The sequence below is a fragment of the Eumetopias jubatus genome, unplaced genomic scaffold (assembly GCF_037043125.1).
Source record: "Eumetopias jubatus isolate StellerSeaLion01/CBP00866 unplaced genomic scaffold, mEumJub1_p1.0 scaffold_2, whole genome shotgun sequence".
NCBI lineage: Eukaryota > Metazoa > Chordata > Mammalia > Carnivora > Otariidae > Eumetopias > Eumetopias jubatus.
Window position 1 is genome coordinate 32,958,584 of NW_028274808.1, and position 21,222 is coordinate 32,979,805.

At 40.1% G+C, this 21,222-nt stretch overlaps 1 protein-coding gene across 9 annotated transcripts in view; it reads left to right on the forward strand.

The window, feature by feature from the left end:
- The window catches only part of UNC5D (unc-5 netrin receptor D), a 531,172-nt gene that overhangs the window by 423,138 nt on the left and 86,812 nt on the right, over positions 1–21,222 (forward strand). For 5 of the 9 annotated variants that reach the window (XM_088021397.1, XM_028089446.1, XM_088021399.1 and 2 more), the window contains exons 5-7: positions 8,301–8,481; positions 9,349–9,516; positions 11,261–11,425. In XM_088021397.1, coding sequence (XP_087877523.1) covers positions 8,301–8,481; positions 9,349–9,516; positions 11,261–11,425 — 514 coding nt within the window. The remainder of the gene's footprint in view (positions 1–8,300; positions 8,482–9,348; positions 9,517–11,260; positions 11,426–21,222) is intronic. The other 4 variants (XM_088021401.1, XM_088021403.1, XM_088021402.1 and 1 more) reach the window with 1 other exon arrangement.

Consider the following 21,222-nt stretch of genomic DNA (forward strand, 5'->3'; position numbering starts at 1 on the left):
TAAGATCTGTGAAATGGGAAGAAAATCTTTTCTTTGCCTACCTTGGAGTTCTGAGGATCAAATGAGATAATGTCTTGAAGGACAGTGTGTTCACTTGGGAGTATAAAGACCTTGACCAATATCTCTGTGGCTTCTTGCCTTTTGCTCATGGTCACAAGATGGCTGTCATGTCTTTAGAATCACATTCATGCCCAAACAGGTGAAAGGCCAGAAATACCTGTTCCTTTTCTCAGGAAAGCAAATGTTTTTCTACACATCCCCCAACACACTTAGATACCGTTGGCCTTCTTAAATATTTTAAGACTGCAGGCTGTATCATCCCAGCCTGATTTCATGGACTATGTGTTCCACTCATTTCTGCGCATTGCCAAAAAAGCAAATAAAACACCAGATAACTTTGAGAGGGCTACCATAACTTTCCATGAGTTATACGTGGACAAATATTGAGTAATTTTTGATGTCAAAATGACTCTGGCCACATTCTGAACATTCTGACATGTTAGTATAATATAACCAGAATGTGCACATTCAAATGAGAGCTGTCCTTTAAATCAGCCCCCTAGGAGAACATACACTGATTCCAACAGTGAGGCTTTTATCAAGAAAATTTTTGCAGCTCTTCCTTAGGAATGATCATGAAATCCTGAAATATGTCTACAAAATTATCTTCGATGGTGCCAGTCTTCTCTATTTCCGTGTAATTTTGCAAATAGCATATGGTCATTCTGCCCAAATCTGGCAAATGGTATAGATGACTGAGCACAGTTGTTGCAAGCCTCCCGGATTCCGATTCTGGCCCTGCCATTGACTATGTATCCAACTCTGGGCAAGGTATTCTTGGGGGCTATCTCAAGGTGCTTATCTACCCCTTACCAGTAGAATGAATTCCTCTGCTTTCTGTTTTCTCACAGAAGTCATCACATTTGTTAGTTTGTAAGATGGGAACTTCACAGAAAGTTTGAGATGTTATGTAGGAAATGACCACAGTGGGAACTGCTGTGCCCTTCCAGTATTTACCCGACTCTGCCCCTGCTACTCCCTAATGTAGTCTTTCTCTCCACTCTGTCCTACGGGCTTGCCTTCCCAAGCCATCCTTAGTTGTAGTAGGGAGAAAAAAAAAAACCACATTGATTACGCTTATATAATTCATACTTTGAGCAAATACATAAATTCAACATAAGACCATATGTAGCCATTTTGAAGTGGCTCCCAGAATATATTTAAGAACAACTACCTTAAAAATGTCTGTCTTCTAGATCATATCTGTGCTCAACCCTGGGATCTAAAGCAAGGAAATCCTTCTCCTTAGACCCTCACTCCATGATGCAGCTGGAAGTTTTATTGTATGTGTGTATGTGTATCATGCCTGTTTGTAAGCACATCAACTTGAGCTAGAAAATGTGTTCAAGAGATGCCATTGAACATCCTCGGAAGTAGGTTCTGTGCAAGATAAAAGAATATTTAAAACATTGTTGCATGTTCATAAGGAGCATGCCACTGAGTCATTTTCAGAAAGAAAATGATCACAGGCAATGAGTAGATGGAGAACCTTCAAAAGTCATAAATCTGAGTTTACATCTATAAGACATATGGGCAACTCAATTTCGTAACCAGTCTAGCAAATCCCCAAAGAGGACTGGAATTGGAGGATAGGTACATGATATCAACAAATGGTCCTCACTGGCATTTTCTCAGGGATATTAAGGAAAAGTTTCAGGTTGAAGCTATCTAGAAATCAGAGAAGAGGTTTGGGATCCTGCATGGGAAGAGAGCTGGCCTATTAAAATGGCTTTTTCTTTCTAGGTTTTCTTTTTCTTTTTCTTTTTCTTTCTTTCTTTCTTTTTTTTTTTTTTTTTTTTTTACATTTCTGAAAGGTTAGTAACACTGCCTTCTCATTCTCTTATGGAATATTAAGAACAAGAACAGGAGCATTAGAATTCTGACATACTGTCTGATGGAAATAAACATTTAAGTGTAAGGTTTATGTGTGTACATTCATAGATGTCTTTGACAAAAGGTCAGTAGAGGTGAAATGTTAGGTCTCATGCAAACATTTTCACCCATAACCCAGGTCTCAGACAAGGTTAGCCCCCACAGAGCATCAATCCATTACTCTTCTAAAGGAGGTTCCCTCCCCATCCAATTACACCTTGCTGCCTATTGTTGAGAAAATCTATAGGTTCATCAAGTACATACATTCGGTCCCCAGCTAACCAGAATGAGTGATCAGGAACCTGGCAGGATATCTAATTATCTTTGATGGTCTGCTTTTCCAGATTTGTTTATAAACTGGAAAAATCTACAAATTGCAGACCATCTGTACATAACACTATGCTAATAGATGCGGGCATCCTGCAAATCCATAAGCTCATTACCTCTAAGTAACTAGTTTCTTCACTCGCTCCTAACTGGGTTTATCTATCTAAACCAAATAAGGAGAGACATATGAAGAATTGTTTCTCTGAGGGGTGAATGCTTCCAACAACCTTCTGGACTGGTAAGCCTCTCTGTCAAAGAGATGACCTGTTAGCACAAGGTTATTTGGCTTTAGTGATACAAATGTCCTTTAGCTTAAGGTAGTCAATGTATTGATCCCATAATGCTAATTTGAGAATTTGCGTTGCTTCTGTTAAGGGCTTAATTAGGGCCTTCCCTGTGTTGGCAACCTCTTGTAAAATAATTTTCTAACTCAATATTCATGCCCTTATGATACTTGTCAGACATTCCCATGAGAAAGCCTGGAGAGTGGCATATGATACATATGAACCATAACATTTTAGGATGATGGGGGAGGCAGATTTAATGAAAAGGAATTAACTTCAGTGAAGGGTATCTTTGTGGTAATGTTCGCAAGTGGCCGGAAAGCTGGTGTGTTGTATCTGTAGAGAAGAGGGAGTGAATCTAGTTCCTGGATATATTTTATTTGGCCCTCCCAATAGATTTTGAGCCATCGTGTTAGAATCAAGAAATATTACATTAGAATATACGTCCCTGGTTTCCTTGTGAGAGTTGGAAGCTCTGGTTACACTGGTAGCCACGGTCTGAACCTGACTGATGGCTGCACATTTGCAACAGGTCATGTCATCTACATTTTGTCATAAATAGCCACCACTTTCCCATACATCCTGACACAGAGGCTCAATACTCCAGAAGTTCAAAGACCACCGTGATAAATTTAAAAGCAAGAGATTTTTAAGCAAAAATGAGGTCATTTTCACTTTAATTATACTCATTGTTGGTTTTTTGCTTTTTTTTTTGGTTTTTTAATACTCATGTCTCTACCTAAAGTGGGAAAAACAAAAGGAGACAGAAAGTGATAACATCTTTTAAGACAAATGAGAGTGAGCTCATTCCTTTGGGGAAATGAACGGCCCCTTGTCTTTAATATGCAAGTGATGTTCATGGATGTCTTGCACCCAGGGCCACTTTGGTAATTTATGTTCCCTCCCTGGCCCCCAGGAACATTTGAGTTTGCAACTGCTGGTTTGGGGCATGCTTTTGCTATCTTATTTATTAAACTACTCAACATTAGGAGCACTTAGCTCATCAAAAATGTTTTAAAATTTCTCTAAGTGACAAAAGCGTAAATCCAAAAGCAATTTGTCATTTTTATAAGCCCAGAAAATACCAAACTGATTTCCTCATAAAGATCCTGCCATCAGCTTAATGGATAAACTATTAGTTTACAGAATAAAAACAGTCCCAGAGTTAGGAGTCTCCTAATGCGCTGCTTATTTATAGACATAATTGGATTGAGGGACCTCAGTCATGACACCATAAACACTGAGTATACCACAACATGTATATAACTATGATACCAAATTCATCCTATATCAGTGTTTTTCAGAGTATGATCTGGGGAGACATATTGCATATGTCCGTAGCACATGTGGGTGGGTAGGGGGTAGATTGTGTGGTAGGGGCAACTTATATGGTGGTACAGGTTGTGCACTGAACACCTCTACAGGGCATGACTGACATAGGGAAGGACAGGAATGATTTCTCCTGGAGTTCTGCCAACAGTGGCTCTGGGAATGGCCATGTTAATTCAGCTTAGGGTCCCTCACATCTGTGGCTCTGATACCCTCACTTCTTCAGCAGTTGTAAGAAATTTCCTTATCTATTTTTTCATCTTGGGCTTTCAGATAAGCATTAAACTGAGGAAACATTCTATGTTTAAATATAAATTTGAAAACCACTGTGCCACATGGTAATTAAGAGGGATTTTTTAAGCTAAAGTGATTTTGTCAGATTACTAAATAGCTTTCCATTGAATGTGCCACAATTAACCACCAGGAAGGACAGTTTTCTCTTAAAACCTCTATAAACATACTGCATTTTCTTCCAATCATTTTTTAAGTATATATATGTTCATGATTTTTTTTGTTTTATGAATTTATGATAACACTAAACATAATTTTGCATTTTGACTCTTTCATATATTAGCATTTTCTATGTTTTCTCTAGTTGAAATCATGATTTTTCATGTCTATATAACATTAAATCATATCGTTGCATCATGATTTATTTAAACAAAGCTCTATTTGGCATGTGGCTTTGGCATACGTTTTTCTTTCTCCCTCCCTCCCTCCCTCTCTTTCTCTACCAAAAATAATTTATTGTGTTTAAATCCTTGTTGTAGCCCTTTCCTTTAGTAAATTCCTAGGATCATCATTACAAGAACAAAAGGCATTACTATCTTTTAAGACTATCGGATGGAGATAAATATTAGGAAGAAGATTAAAGCGGATAGGGCAGAAGAGTGGGCAGGGAAGGGAGGCTGCTTAGGAAAAAGGACGAGTAGGCAAGATCTCTCTGAGGAGGGAACATTTGATCAGAGACTTGAATGAAAAGTGAGATTGAGCCATGAGGGTGCTTATGGGAAAGGCCTTCCAGGCAAAGGAATCAGCAAGTGTTAAGGCCCTGAGGTGGGTGTAGGTTTGCTTTGAGCTTTCTAGGACAGGAAGGAGTCCAGGAGGGCTGGAACAGAGGGAGCAGGGATTACTTGGGGGCATCTGAGTTGGAGAACTGATTGGGGGGCCAGACTGAGAAGGACTTTGTTAGCCTTGGTAAGGATTTGCGATTTCATTCTAAGTGAGACTCAAGACCATTGAAGGATTTTGAGCCAGAAAGTGACATGATCTGATTCCTTCGTGGAGAATCAACTGTGGAGGCAAGAATAAAAGCAGCTTACAGCCCAGGTAGTTAGAGGCAGTTGCTCAGATACCAGAAAGGGATAATGGTAGAGTAGCAATCACAGAAACGCCCCATACTCTGCAAGTTCAGCAAAAAACAAACCACAAAAATAAAAACTGTGTGTGTGTGTGTCTGTGTGTGTGTGTAGAATTTTAATCTTTGGTATTTTGATAGAAAAAACTTCATTATATTAACTTTCTTATGAGTGGTGTAGGATATTTATTCAGTTGTCTAATTGCCACATGTCCCTTTTCTTCATCTTTATGCTGTATTATCAAGGATGGAGTTCTATCATTAGTGTACGAGAGCTTGAGCTCTTAGATTATGATTCCTCGGATCATCATATTTTCCCCCTTTTATCTGCCACATTTGTAGCAAATATTTTCCTAGTTTGTTGGTTTAATTTTGTGTATGGTTTATTCTTATATAAGTTTTCAATTTGAAGCCAAACCTCTACTTGATGATGGTGGTTTTGATTTCTTCTGAGCTGAAGTTCCTCCAGGAAAGCTTTCTTTGATTTCCAGGTGCTGGGACTCTTTTGGTTTCGGTCTCCAGAGCTCTTTCTGGCTGTTTACTCAGTAGAGATCATTGACTTCTGGGTCAGAACTGCCTGACTTTACCGACCAACTGTTTGTGGGGAACTGTGGTAAAGAAGAGCTAGGTGAGGACATAGGGAACAGCTTTCTAGGTATCACAAATAGCCAGAGGAAGGGAATGAACAATCGGAAAACCGGGCAATTTACATGCAGAATTTCTGAACCAGGAGAGGGGAGTAGAACAGAAGCTCCCCAGACCAACTTTAAGCAGACCAGCTTGTTCTTTCCAGTGACATAGCTGTGATGGTGATGATTTAAAAAAATCCATCCCTGTTGGCCTTACAACAAGCATTTCATCCCAGATATCAGTGACAGTGTGACTCCCAGCTCTCGTTTTCTTGTTGCGATGTGGATTGACTTCTTTATTTCCACCTTACCCATTAACTCTAAGGTCCATGAAAGGAGAGCCTATGCGGGTGGGTTTCGTGTATCTAGCTTCACCCAACTTTCCAGACCCCCTCTGATAGCCAGTGTGTGTTTGAATATTCATCCGTGAAGAAGTGAATTACTATAAAATATGCAGTGTCAGTGGGGAACGGAGGGTATTTTTTCACAGACTGGGGGTCAGATGTGTTTTAAAATCCCTTCCACTGTCCTGCTTTGTTAAACAGAGCAGTGCTTTGGGGATTAGGGGGTCATCATTAGTGCCTGTACCTCCTCCAGCCTGGGACGTGGTGACCCCTTCAGCAGCTGCCAGGAACTCTTGGTGGTCAGGCTTACTTCTTTACTTCATGGGCCCTGAACCACATTCCTTTTTCTCCTCTTCCTGATATGTAAAAGCAGTTCTCAGATCTCTTCTTTTGGCTTTTTTGTGTCACCTTATTTTCCAAAATTGACCTCTTGGGGGGTACCTTTTGGATGGTGATGTTTTTGGTACTCTGAACTCTTGTTTAATGGGGTAAATTTCATCATAGAGACCAACAAATCCTTATAAAACCAAATTATACAACAGATATCACTTGTTTATTGGTAAATTAGAATTCCTTAAATTTAATTCCTTAATTCCCAAATTCGTTAAATTTAAACAGGAATGAGGCATCTTATTCCAAAGCCAGCTTTCAATCATCTGCATCCCCCAATGCATTTGCTACTGTGTGGTATCTCTTTGGTGTAGTCACTGCTATTGCTTTCTGTGTTACATTATGGTTTTGATGTGTCTGTTAATTTTCTGTGTATAATATACTCTGATACCTAGAGCTAAATGGTTATTGTCAAACAAGATGCATCTAGCGCTACCAAGATGGCACTAGAGAGTGGAGATGTTGTTTAGATACAGAAGCAGAGGACACAATGGGAAGGCAGGCAGTTAGTTCAGGGGTGAAATTGGCCTGCTTTGTAAAATAGGGGCACTAAGGGTGGTGCACTCCATCTGGGGAGAAGGTGAGGATCTAGGGAACAGAAGGTTCCATCTCTGTCTTCTCCAGGTATCCAAGGAAAGTGACGTTTGGACCAAGGGTAGGATCAGAGCAGAACTGGAAAGAAGAAAATAGGTTCTCTGGGAGCAAACTAGAGAAAATAAATCAGTGATGGGACTAGCTTGTGCCCAGAGAATGTTAGAAGTCTGCTCCTCCAGAGGAGAAGCTGGGCCTTAAATGTGCCGGGCATCTAACCCAGCCTAAATGTCTGTTGGATCACTGAAGGAGTTACATAATTGATCACCAGAGAAATGTAACTCCAAGACTAGAGAACACTGAGATTTGGATTTTACTCCCTATGATTGCCCAAATCTGTATTGTATTGGCCTTTATACATTATCACACCTTTTTAAAAAAATTTTTTTAAATATTTATTTTAGAAAGAGAGTGCGAGCAGGGGGAGAGGTTGAGGGGGGAAGTGGGGGAGCAGACTACCCCACTGAGCACAGAGCCCCGAGGCAGGGCTCAGTTCCAGGACCCTGTGAGCTTGACCTGAGCTGAAACCAAGAGTTGGATGCTAAACCAACTGAGCCACCCAGGCGCCCCATCACACCTTTCTTAAAATGTGTTTAAATGCAAACATTGACCTGAAACCTTGTCTGACAACATAAATATCCTCTCAGCACAAAGTTCTGCATATATGTTATGTTGACTTTCTGAGCTCCATATTAGACTTGTCATGGAAACAGGTGTCATCATCAGAGTTGCAATAAAATGAAATATAACAAAATGACCTAATTGTAGTCCCCTCTTTTCTCTCTTCCACTGCCTTTTTAAAAAATGGGTCAAAGTCAGTACATATTTGTTTTCTTTTCCTGCCTCCAGTTTATTAACTCGAGTGAACACTGATTCATTTCCTGAATATGCCAAATTGGCTAAATAAAAGGGATGGGATATGGAAAAATCATTCAGTTCATTTCCTGAATATGCCACATTGGCTAAATAAAAAGGGTGGGATATGGAAAAATCATTGCTGTTACTCTATATGTTAGGAATGTCTCTCTCTCCCCACACCAGAACTACTCACCTAGCAATTCCAGAAAAGAGTTCTTTTTCTTTTTAATGACCAGTAGATGTTCCTGTCTTCTTATAGGTGGAATGGCTGAAAAATGAGGAGCCCATTGACTCCGAGCAAGACGAGAACATTGACACCAGGGCTGACCACAACCTCATCATCCGCCAGGCACGGCTCTCGGACTCAGGCAATTACACCTGCATGGCAGCCAACATCGTGGCCAAGAGGAGGAGCCTGTCAGCCACAGTGGTGGTTTATGGTAAGACCAGCCCAAAGGCCAGGAATGGATAGGGAGGATGGAAAGCGGAGAAGTAGAGGGATGCGTATTACATTACAACTTTAGTTGTTTAGAGCTGAAAGGACTTTAGGGGTCATTCACTACTGTGCTCTCTCCTGCCTCTCCCATTTGGTGGGGGGAGAACACGTGCCTACTACCACTGATGTGTTTGCTCTTCCCTCCCGTACCGGACTTCCATGAGATAGGGACATTTCTGATCCCTCTTTTAAAAAGAATTTTAAAAGTCGTTCATTTTCTCCCATTTTCTCTCTCTTTTAATATTTGAAAAGAAGCAAAGTGGGCACCTTCTGCCTCCCACCCTCCCAAATCCAACATCCACCCCCATCCTCCCCAGACCTGCTCTGGGCACTTCCTCTCCTGGCATAAGAAATCCACCAGAAACAAACATTACTATTTTCTGAATATCTCAGGTATCCTGTAGAAGAACTTCCCAGCTATTTAAATAAAGGCCTTCCCTTCCACAGCAGAAGAGCCCTGGGATTTATTTTTGAAGCACTTAAAGTAATAGAAATTCAAATGCTGATATTTTCTTCCTGTACTCTGGATTTTCAAGTGCTTTAGAGATGTGTTGATGACTTCTTCCTGTTTTTCATAATTTCCCACAGAGGAAATTCTCTGGGTCCCTATCCTATCAGATGAGTAGACTGAGGGACAGAGGTGAGGGGAGCCCCACTGTTGCCTCATGATGGAGCAGCCAGTGTGGGTCCGCAGGGTCTCTTGGTCCCTGGATGCCGAACTCACAACACCCGGCGCAGTGGCTTGCACATAGTAGGCAATCAGTAAAAACCTCTCTCCTTTCTTTCTCCCCTCCCCACTTCTCTCTCTCAGTGAATGGAGGCTGGTCTTCCTGGACAGAGTGGTCAGCCTGCAATGTTCGCTGTGGTAGAGGATGGCAGAAACGTTCCCGGACCTGCACCAACCCAGCTCCTCTCAATGGTGGGGCCTTTTGTGAGGGAATGTCAGTGCAGAAAATAACCTGCACTTCTCTTTGTCCTGGTGAGATATGTGTAGATTCCCTTTTCCCTTCTGACCCACCAATACTAGTAAGCTGGTGGGAAACAGTGAATAGAACCTTCCTTCCCAAAGTTATTCTCTCCCATCTTCTCACAATGCAGCCTTTGTCCAAAATGCTAGTGTGGACCTCACTAGGGTAGCAAGAACATGGGTGAGATACCTCCCTTTGGGAGTAAATATATATATTCAATATTTACGTGATCCTGGACACTCACCATCAAGAAGCCAAAGGCTTTGAAGTATTTCTATATTATCCGGGTCTGATTGGGCTAAACCCTCCCTTCTCTCCTTGGGTTCTCCCATCTGGTGGTACTTACTTGAACAATAACAGGGTTGGAGTTGTCCGTGAGCACAAAGCAGGTAGCAAAAATTTGACCCTTTTCCATCCAATCAACTCACCTTCTCAGCTTTGTATTTGTTTCCAATACATTTGGCACAGATGATACAGTATCACAGCAGTTTCTATTTTACATGTGGTCTGTGTTTGCCTTCCTTTCTGAATAGAGGCTTCGTTGACCAAATATGGCTCTTATAAGCTCTTTCTGGTTCATCTCTTACTGGCTCTAACCCAATTTCTACAATGAGGAATAGATGAGATGGAAGATGACTTTCTTTATGGAAAGCATATCCTCCCACTGAGAAATAAATGGATCCTGGGTCTCACATGCATTATACAACATTAACTCCAAGGACACTGGACTCGAGCCTCGGGTCTTTAAAATTTCAGATCTAGTTCTGCTCAGAGCTAAGCTGAGCCTCTCACCAGCAGCTTATTCTTGGAGTTTCATTTTAAACTCATATTCGGTAAACATTTATTGAGTGCTTACTATGTGCAAGATATTTGTATACATGTAATGTCATTTAACTCTGTGTTGTGAGTTTTATTAGCCCCCAGTTGACAGAAATAGTAAACTAAGGCTAAGGGATTGCCCAGGAGCCAATATGTGAACACAACCAAGACAGGTTGTTGGACATTTTGCTTCAAGTTCAGTATTTTTTATGTTACTCTCTTCTTGACTAATTGCTCTAGATTAAAAATTGCACAATCTATCTTAACCCACATAAGCGTGGTTGGACTATTCCTAGGAGGTAATGGGACAATTGCCTCCAACAGCTCCCATAATCTCTAGGGTCAAGTTTTAGTGGAATTAAAATCAGTTTGTTCATTTCTACATAGAGCAGCAATCTGTGATCCACGAAATTCTATTTATGTAAGCCCTGGTATCTTGGGGTTTGACTGACCTGTTTTACTTTAATACTATCAATATATATAGGTTTAACTTCTTATTGTTTAGGGCTTTTAGGGCTTAAAGATAGTTCATTCTACTCTCTGTTCTAAACTGTCAACCCCCAAGGAACTGGTAGTTACCCCCACATACTTTATCCATCTAAGATGCACCTGGGCATGCAAGACTGGGAAAGAATGGGTAATGACATTATTAGCCACCCCAAGGGCATCGATCATGCGAATGCTTGCCTAAATTCAGTAACTGGTCTCCTCCCGAAATAGCCAGAGAATTACACCACTGCTTCTGTTAGCCTCTGTCTTTAGGAAAGAAACCATGGAGAGAAGATAAACAGAAATTATTTTGTTTTTTTTTTTTTTTTTTTGTGGTAGTGGTGATTTCTTTAAAATCTAGCTATAAGAACAACAGTAGTCCTGGGGTGAGTCTCCTGACATATGCCTGCTTCGTTCTAATGGTGGTTCCTTTTGTTTCCCTTGAAGTGGATGGGAGCTGGGAAGTGTGGAGCGAATGGTCAGTCTGCAGTCCAGAGTGCGAGCATTTGCGGATTCGGGAGTGCACGGCCCCACCCCCAAGGAATGGGGGCAAGTTCTGTGAAGGGCTAAGCCAGGAATCTGAAAACTGTACAGATGGTCTCTGCATTCTAGGTAACACCTTCTGTTTCACATTTTCAGTGTTTGTCCACAACATGAAAAGAAACGTCGTGACCATTCATTTGCTTGAACACGTTAGCAGGAAGTGAAATCGTTCTCCAAGAGCAAAAAGAAAATGAGTGAGAAGAGTAAAAAAGTAGTCAAATACATTTTTAGTAGCGATGGGGTCATTTTAAATATTGTATCACTGTAACTTCCATAAAGGTGCATACTTATTAATCTAACCAATAACGTTTTAAGAGAGCTGATTTAAGAAAGTGGTTAACATTGCTTTTTAGCTTAGCAGTTCTTTTCTTTTGCTAGCCCCCATTTTAAAGTTTGGTGACATTCTGTTACTGATCACCATATGCTTTTATTTCTGCCAAGAATTTCACAGTACTATAAAGCATTTATTATTCTATATATATATTTTATAAATTTTGTATTTTATTATACGCAAACAATCATGGAACACTACATCAAAAACTAATGATGTAATGTATGGTGATTAACATAACATAATAAAAGATAAAGTAAATATATATATACATATATATATATATTTTACTATACTTATATTTTAATAATTTCCAGAGACCATGGCTCTGTGGCAAGGGACATGTGTTGTGACTGTTACCTTACAAATGGGGAGGGGGGAATGACGCTTGAGATGGGTGGTTTTGTATCAAAATACAATGTTCAGTTCAAAACTCCCAAGCCTCTGCTTTATTCCTGAGGTTATACTATTACCATCTCCAGGTGACAGTCTGCCTGGGTAAGAAAGTATGGGAAGATCAAGGCATCACATAGACAGGTTTTAAATTGGTGCTGTCCCTTACTAGCTTTGTGACCTGGACAGGTCACCTAACTGCTTAATTCCTCTCACTGTGTAAGTACCAAAACTTGGTTATTGGCAAGACTAAATGATAAAAGAATATATGTGAGTATTTCATGGCACAGAGTAGGTGCTCAGTAAATACTTAATCCCTTCCTCACTTGCCTACTCAGATGAGTGAAGGTATATTGATTTTGCTTAGGTCCTTAAGAAACAGGAGATTCAGGACACACTTATTCTCTAGAACTAAGTAGCCTTCCTGGACAATAGCCAGCAAAAAATAATATAGCTCAATAGTTTGTCATCTTTTCAGGAATATGTGTCGCTTTTTATTTGGGAAAATGACAGTATGAAGGGAATGCCTAAGTTGGATTTACTTTTCTGCATCGGTATGTTTGGGTAGCCTTCAGAGCAAGGATATTCAAACATGCTGTTGTATTTTCACAATAAATCTAGATGCTTAAAACATTAGTTAAAATGATTAATACTTTGAAATGACCACTTATTGATGCTCATAGTGCCTTTATTTTCTCAATCCAAGTACTGAAGGCCCCACACATGTCAGATTCACCCTCTCTAGTACTCCAACCATTGGCCTTCCTCCAAATGCCTTCTGTCTTCCAAAATGTAAGGAAACTTAACACAAACTCAGTAGCAAGAAGTTTAAGGAAATGTGTTTTTGACTACCCTTGACTACCACCATATTTTCTGAAATAGACCTTTGAGGTCTATTTTCTTTTTTAAACACAGAGCCATATATTTTGATACAGTTAGGACTGTGAATCTCAGCTGTCTTCTAAAGAACCACTGACAATATAAATCTTTGGCTACTGGCTGAATTTTAGATAATCATAGTAGTAATCCTCTCTATCAACCATCGATGAGACTTGCAGCGGGGGGAAAATCTATGGCTAAAACTTAGTCTTAAGAGGCACTGCTGGAAGCAGACAGACAATGGTTAGCCCTTAAGGGAAGAAAGAATTGTCAAACATGCGCATATTATTTATTCACGCTTGTATTGTGGTACATAGGCATTTGTCATTTGAGTAAGAGTTCTCTTTAGGGCTGAAAGGAATTACCAGTCCTGAAAGTGTACTGGTCAGCCTAGACCTCAAGTCTCAAATCTGAGAACTGTATTAAGGGGTGTGTGTGTGTGTGTCTGTGTGTTTTATATTATATATATACACATATGTGTGTGTATGTGTATAAACATATAATTATATATAAATTATAAGGAAATTTCTCATGTGATTATAAAAGCCAGCAAGTCCAAAATCTTTAGAGGCAAATGTCTCACTTCAAAGACAGGCAGAAAAATTCTCTTACTCAGGGGATGGTTATGCCTTAAACTGTGCTTGGATGAGGCCCACCCACATCATGGAGGGCAGTCTGCTTTTCTCAGTCTGCCAATTTAAATGTTGGCCTCATCTGAAAACACTCTCACAGCATGATTTTCAACCCAATACTTGGGCAGCTGATGGCACAGTCAGGTTGACCCATAAATTTAATCACCACAGATACGTACGTACTTGTGAAGTTCCAAAGCTTCGTTCTTTCCCTAGAGCAGGTCATGGCCATAGTTCAGGCGGTTGCTTGAAGCAGTTCGTTCGTTTACTGAGTGAACCTCTCTGTGGACATTGGCCATGTATGGTTTCAGTCACGTGTGTAATTTAGTGGGTTTTCAGTTTCCGTTTTCCTGTAGTGGAAATAAAATCTATAGGAAGACAAGGAAGTTTGGAATATGTCTGGCATTGGAGCTAAGATCTCTGTGAAATCCCTCCGTGAGTTTAAAATGCTGTGTGAGCCTTTTCCCTCTATTCGTTCCTCTCTTGTCTACTGAAGCATGGTTTTCTAGTGTCTTTTAGCCTCCGTTTTATGCATATTGAGATGTCAGTCAGATATGATCAGGGACTCTTGAAAAGCTTAGTCATTGCAGCCATCAAGGGAAAAAGAGTGAAGCATCTGAAATCATAGAGGTGCATAAGATCTATTTTTACATCAGTGGGCAAAGGGTGTGTTTGTAAGAGCCCAACACCAGAACATATTCTGCCTTTTAGACAGAGTGGCTACCATCTCTGCAGGAAGCAATGAACAGCAGTCTAGTTAAATGATGCCAACATCACCGCACGTGTCACTGGTAGTCTGCCAGAGTGCTCTTGGTAAAACTAGCTGTTTCAGCAATGAAGGCCGGGTTTGATTAAAATAGCACTGGGCAACAGCTTTGTGGAGCAGGAGCTTTGCAAAGGATCTAGGTCATGTTACAGTTGGGGAATCTCCTTCATTCTAAATTTTTCCTTTCATGCCAAACATAACCCTAAAGCAATTCCTCAGTTCCCGACTTTTCTTGGAGGCTTAACAATGGCACTGTTTGACTCTTGGATGACCTACAGTTCTTAGATTTTATTTAGCTTTCAACAGAGTACCTGGATTTCCTTGGTTGTCCCTGAGGGCTGCATTTCTCCTAGAGATGGAGCTGCCAGCTCTGAATGATCGCTTTAATATTTGGGTGTGATTGTTGCTTGGTCAGGTGTGACTGGCGCACAGAACCTTAGTGTTATGCTATCACAGATGGCCACATCTAAATGCTCTCCACCAGAAAATAAATGCCCCAGGACTGGTGAGAGTAAGATCAGACAATCTTTGCCAAAAACAGTCCAATGATCCAAATTACAAGCTAAACTAAACATCCAATGCTTTTATGGTAGCACATTTCTCTTCCAGAAAGATAATTCTGTGGTATGACTGTCAGGAAGCTTTTCTAAGCTTAGCCACCAGCATCGGGTGGTTTTCTGACCAATGCCTTTCTACTTGCTGACCCTAGCGACTTCTGTGCTCTGAGGATCGCAGCCAGAGGTCAGTAACAGGTGCATACCTCATTGATGGGAACAGAAGGGTGAAATATGTGGGGTGTTTAGCTCGAACCTGAGGAATAAGAGAAGCCTGTTCCCTCTCTATTCTAGCAGATAGAAAACTAAGGGCTGTGGCTTGAGAAGATTAAATCAGTCTGCTTCAGAGGAGATTAGTACCTAGATGTGTCATGAGACTGAAGCCAGAGAAATGCCACAGGGGTCTGAAAGAGAGAGGAAATCTTTAAGGCTGAGCTACCTAATAGCTAATCCGACCTTCTTGTCAAGATGTGAGATAGGTCAGTTCAACATTGACAGTTCAGAAACCAAAATTGCAGTTGAATGCTGGTTTGTTTTCATTTCTGATGGGTATATTGATAAGAAAAGTTTGAATAGACAGTTTGGAAACAAAATCAAGGGTAAAGACATCTATACAATAGCAGGTTCAAATAAACATCCCCAAGCTACATCTAATAATCTAACTACATTGTCTATTGAATGATCTACTAAAATGACCTAAAGGAACCACCTGAAAAGGTGAGCCTGTAATCACATCAAAGTAAAGGCTGCCTTGGTAAGCATTTTCTCTTGGACCAGTCTGAGCTTCATTATTATCCATTACAGTAATTACCTGGGTCCCTTCCTGGTCTTTCCCAGGGCATGGAAGAAGAGAATTTTCATTCTGGGTTAGCTCAGTGCATCTAAAATAACTCTTTTTGCTAGTGGTTTATAGAATGCCTACTTTTTGCATATAGGATTACAAAGGGTAGGTTTCCCTTTACCAAAACAAAATTCATCCTTTCCTTTCTCCAGGCAAAAGAGTCCAGAATACCTACTTGACTCATTCCTAAACTTTGTGTTGGATAAGTTCCTATTTCAGAGCCAGCTGCACTGCACGATTGCTTCATTATAGCATAAACTCTACATAGCAAAAGGAAAATGGCGCCAGCAGGTTAACATGCCAGCACAGTGCATTCTTAAGTTGTCATGAAGTTTACTACTGCTTGCTAATTCTCCCAAGTAGTTTTAATATTAAAAACCCATTTCCATCCCATTTATAGTACATAGTGTGTTCTCCTTTTTACACAAAGATTTTTCCTAGAAATACCCAATAGCTGCCTTTCTGTATAACAATTGATTAATTCAGAGTTGCCTTCATGTATATTGCATAGCAGAAGTGGATATAATATTGCAGACCCACAGGAGTAGTAAGAATGTAGATTTGGACACATATGGTGTCATTAGCAGCTTAGCAACAATCTCTCCCCCATGCCCCAGTAAATACTTTCCCATTATGGGACCCAATAAGAAAGCCTGTGAATAACAAGCTTTAATGAGACAGAGTGGAGTGGCTCATGACTAAAGTTTCCATTGTGCTTAATTAAAAAAGAAAATAAAGCAGAGATATCTCAATACTCATGTGTTTTAGTGAAAGCAGTTTTTTAATTCTACAAGGCTAAAACTGTCATTTTTGTGTTGTGTCCTGAGTGGGATGGAGCATAAAAAGAATAAAGAATAAACCATATTCAACAAATTACCATAAAATCTCTCCCCTTTGTTATCCATTATAGACTTCTCTACTTTTAGCCTTGTTAATAAAAAGATAAAGACATCTGATCGTTTTTCTAGCATAATCCTCCTTCCAAGTAAGGATTGGCTTTCATCCATTGGTCTGTGACGGATGTGTATTTTGTAAGTCATTAAAAATCTATGGCCCTTCTTATTAACTGGCTCTAAAACAGTTAAGATGCCTTTCCCCATCTAGGACGTTTTTCTTCTGTCACCACCTTCTCTTTACTTCCTCATAGACCTGTGTGCTGCATATACATGGTCAAGACAGAGGAACCTAGGGAAGAATTTCTCTCTCAACTAATTGAAATCAAGGCAGTTATTGTGCCTGTCTCTCTCTTCCATCCTCCTTTTCCTGTTCCACGCCCCGCCCACATACTTCAATCTGTACTTATACTACGCTTCTATTCTTTTGGTGAAATTAGACAAAGTGCTGCACATGCTGCAGAAACACGATCTCTGAAAGATTGTTTATCTCAGGCACATCTTGTTAACTTTGTTCATTTTATGAGCAGAATTGAAATAAAACACCTCCACTGTAAATAGGAAGGACTTTAAAATTAAATTTGGGCAGCTGGAGAGCAGGATACATTACCTCCAGATCATATTACTTAGATTGGGGAAAAAAAAAACAAAAACAAGAAAAGTAAACAGATCTCCATGACAGTGTAAATAAGACAGCCCATTAGAAAACTTACAAACATTTCTTAAGGAAGTGAAATTTCAGCCACAGAACCAGAGAGTTGGTGGGAATGCACATCCGTAACAAAGTAAATAGAAATTTTTGTAGATGCCATACCCAAGAAGCACAGGAAAGGCAGCAGCATTGACCTGGGGCTGATAGTCGGAAGGTACAGAAGTTGAGCTCATGGGGGCCGGCCCGGGTTGGTAGATCTGGCATTCAGAGCAAAGGTTGAATCGCCTTCAAATGATCTTTGTGATTCTGAGTTGAAAGAGGTTAGTCTCTTTTTCAAAGATTGGAAATGGGCCTGAACCTTGGATTGAAAGAAATGAATGAACCGAGCCTATGAGATTTGAACATTTATCCCATAGATGAAGAACAGGGTTGAAGAATCAGGGCTCTGGGGTCAGACTGCTTGAGTTTGAATTATAATTACAGTCCTATGAGCAAGTTTAATTTCTCTAAGCCTCAATTTACTTCTCTATAAAAGTTCAAATAGTGTCAGGGCACCTGGGTGGCTCAGTCAGTTAAGCGTCCAATTTTGGCTCAGGTTGTGCTCTTGGGGTTGGGAGATCGAGCCTCGCATTGGGCTCCATGCTAAGTGAGGAGTGTGCTTGTCCCTCTCCCCTGACTGGCGCGCTCGTTCGCTCTCTCTCAAATAAAATCTTTAAAAATATATATTAAATAATATATATATATATATTAAATAAAAGTTCTAATAGTGCCTATTAGAAAGGGTTCCTTTTGAGGACGAGATGAGCTAATCCCTGTAAGGCATTTAGCACCCACAGAAAGTGCTCCATTTGTGTAAATAATTATCATGTGTGTGTGTGTTCTAGTGAAGGGATTCCTGTGGCAGAAAAACTGTTTTCCTTGTTCTGCTAAATATTGACACTGTGACACTTTAGATATTTTCTTAAAACATTTCCTATCCGACGAATATAGTATATCTAATGAAATAAATTGTACTTGTCATTAAAATCTATGAAATACAAATTGTGTTCTTTATACCAGCCAGTTCTAATTAATAGATGTTGGAAAATAGAGTTTAGGAATCATGATTTTTTTTTTTTTTTAAGATTTATTTGAGAGCGAGAGATACAGAACATGTGAGCAAGGGAAGGGGCAGAGCGAGAAGGAGAGAGAGAATCTCAAGCAGACTCCCAGCTGAGCGTGGAGCCTGTTGCAGGGCTCCATCCCAGGACCCGGAGCTCCTGACCTGAGCTGAAATCAAGAGTCGGGTGCTCTGCCGACTGAGCAACCCAGGGGCCCTGGAATCATGACTCTTAAACTCTGGTGTTAAACCAGAGATTGAGTATCCTTTTTCAGAACTTTCTAAGTAGCTGAACAAAGGGTTCTTGATCTTCCAGTCTTCCTTTGCAGGTGGGATTTGGTCCTGAGGAGGAGACAGGTGATTAATGAGGTCTAAACCAGTTCTAAAATCCTATGATTCTCACCACTAATTCAAAATCACTCAAGGGGAAGGCTGCAGAGAGATCCCCAGGTGAGAAAGTCAGTCCTCACAATACCAACTGGAGGATTATATAGGTTTCCTTCATGTTATAAAATACATATGTTCTGACTACCTCATCAGAAAATCAATTTTTATAAAGCAAGTCCTAATTTTTCCAACACAAATTCAAAAATTCTTTTTCTTTGGAAAAAAAATCCAGCATACACACTATGAGACTGTATATACAGATTCCAGAATTACCCATCTGTTGCCAGCCATTCTGGATTAGTATTTGTTACACATCTGGTACTTCCCCTATTCTACATTCCCACATCTCAAAATTAGCAATTTTCCCATATTTTTCCATATTTTAAAAAATATGCTTCATAGGTTTGGTTGTAACTATGGATATCCAAAGTCCTTTTTGGAAGTTTCCAAAAATTAGGCTTTCTGGCCTATAAAACAAACTCTTTCCATTTCATTAGTTGTGTGAATCCAGATTCTACATTTGCAGTATATCTAATCAGGATTCAACAGTACACAACCCTGGGTAAGAAATATTAGTCTAGACTAGAGGAAGATTTAATGCTTGAGATCATAGAGTGGTCCAACTATAAAAGAAATGGCAAGAACCCAATCAAGGAAGTGATTTAAAACGGAGTAGAGAATTCAGTGCCCTCTGGGGTGTACTAACAAAGTGAATTAATAGAGAGGAAACCTCTTTGTGTTGATCCTACCTTTTCTTCTTAAATTACACATGCGTGTCTTCAAGATCACGGAGAAAGGTGGTACCTAAAATGAAGATATTAACATCATCAGCAGACATCCTCATCACCCTGACCTTCCCCTTTCTCCAGAGGAGCTTCAGTATTACAGTAAGAAAAGACCTGGCTTTGCGTTCATGTGTTTGGCAGAAGACAGTGTGAGTGTTCAGTGGAGTGGAAAATTGCCAACGATCATTGAGAAAGAGATCACGGGGTAGTGAAAGGGCTCAGAATCAGGAAGCAGGAGTCCTGGGTCTTCATTCAGTTGTTTCGTTAACTAACACGTGACCTTGAGCCGATCTCTCCGGATTCTGTGCCTTTCGTCTGTATCTATTAAAAAGAGCAGGTTGGGCAAGATGATTTCTAGGTTTCATTCCACGTTAAAAACATGAAATTATTATAATTTTATATCCGAAATGTAGCTTACATATATACATAAATATGTATATGAATGTATGTAGATTTCACAGGTAATTTTCAATAATTTATGGTTAATATATATGCATATAAAATATGAAAATATCACAGACATGTCTGTGCTTTCAGATACTTGTTTTTTTAGCCAGTTTTGAGGAGAAATTTTAATTTATTCGCACCTAAAATTAACCTTTCAGATGATTATTAAGCAGCATGAGGGAGGACAACTTTTAGATACGAAACAAAGGTAAAACCATAACACTCTCGCCTAGGAAATGAATCATCAAATCAGGCCTCTAGCTTTCTATTTCAATCCCTTCACTGAAAAGCCACAATATCCTAGGAATTCGTACAGACCATAGGGAATTTATGGACCCTGATGTTGTATTCAACAAAAACTTGTAGAAGTATTCGACAAATACTTACCGAGTACCTACTATGTTCCATTTACTGTTATAGGGACTGGGAATAGGTGGAAAACACAGATATAGACTCCACGTGCAAGTAGCTCAGTCTATAATGGTAGGTACATGTATGACTAGCATAGGGACTGATGAAGCTTAAAAAAATGTACAAGTTGGGATGCCTGGGTGGCTCAGTTGGTTAAGCGTCTGCCTTCGGCTCAGGTCATGACCCCAGAGTCCTGGGATGGAGCCCTGCACTGGGCTCCCTGTTCAGTGGGGAGTCTGCTTCTCCCTCTCCAGCTTCCCCTACTTGTGCTTGCTTGCTCTCTGTCAAAATAAATAAAATCTTAAAAAAAAAAAAAAAGGTACAAGTCAAGGGTTCTTCACAATTTCTCTTTAAGCAATTTTTTTTAAGACAGGACTGATAAACTATGTCTATCAATTGTTAAGTGTTTTCTTAGCAATTGGTAAATAGTCATTAAACAACCACCCTCCTGAATCTCACCATCCCATCCATTCCCTACCCAGACTTCCCTATGATCCAGCAACAAAAGGGACAACCCTGGACATAGCAGGAAGCCACACGACCCTATGTCAAGGCCGGCACTTACATTGTAGAAGGTTTTTACTTTTTTTTTTTTTTTATTATGTTCAGTTAGCCAGCATATAGTACATCATTAGTTTCTGATGTAGTGTTCAACGATTCATTAGTTGCATATAACACCCAGTGCTCATCACAACACGTGCTCTCCTTAATACACTCACCCGGTTACCCCCCTCCCCCAAACCCCCTCCGCTCTGAAACCCTCAGTTTGTTTCCTGGAGTCCAGAGTCTCACGGTT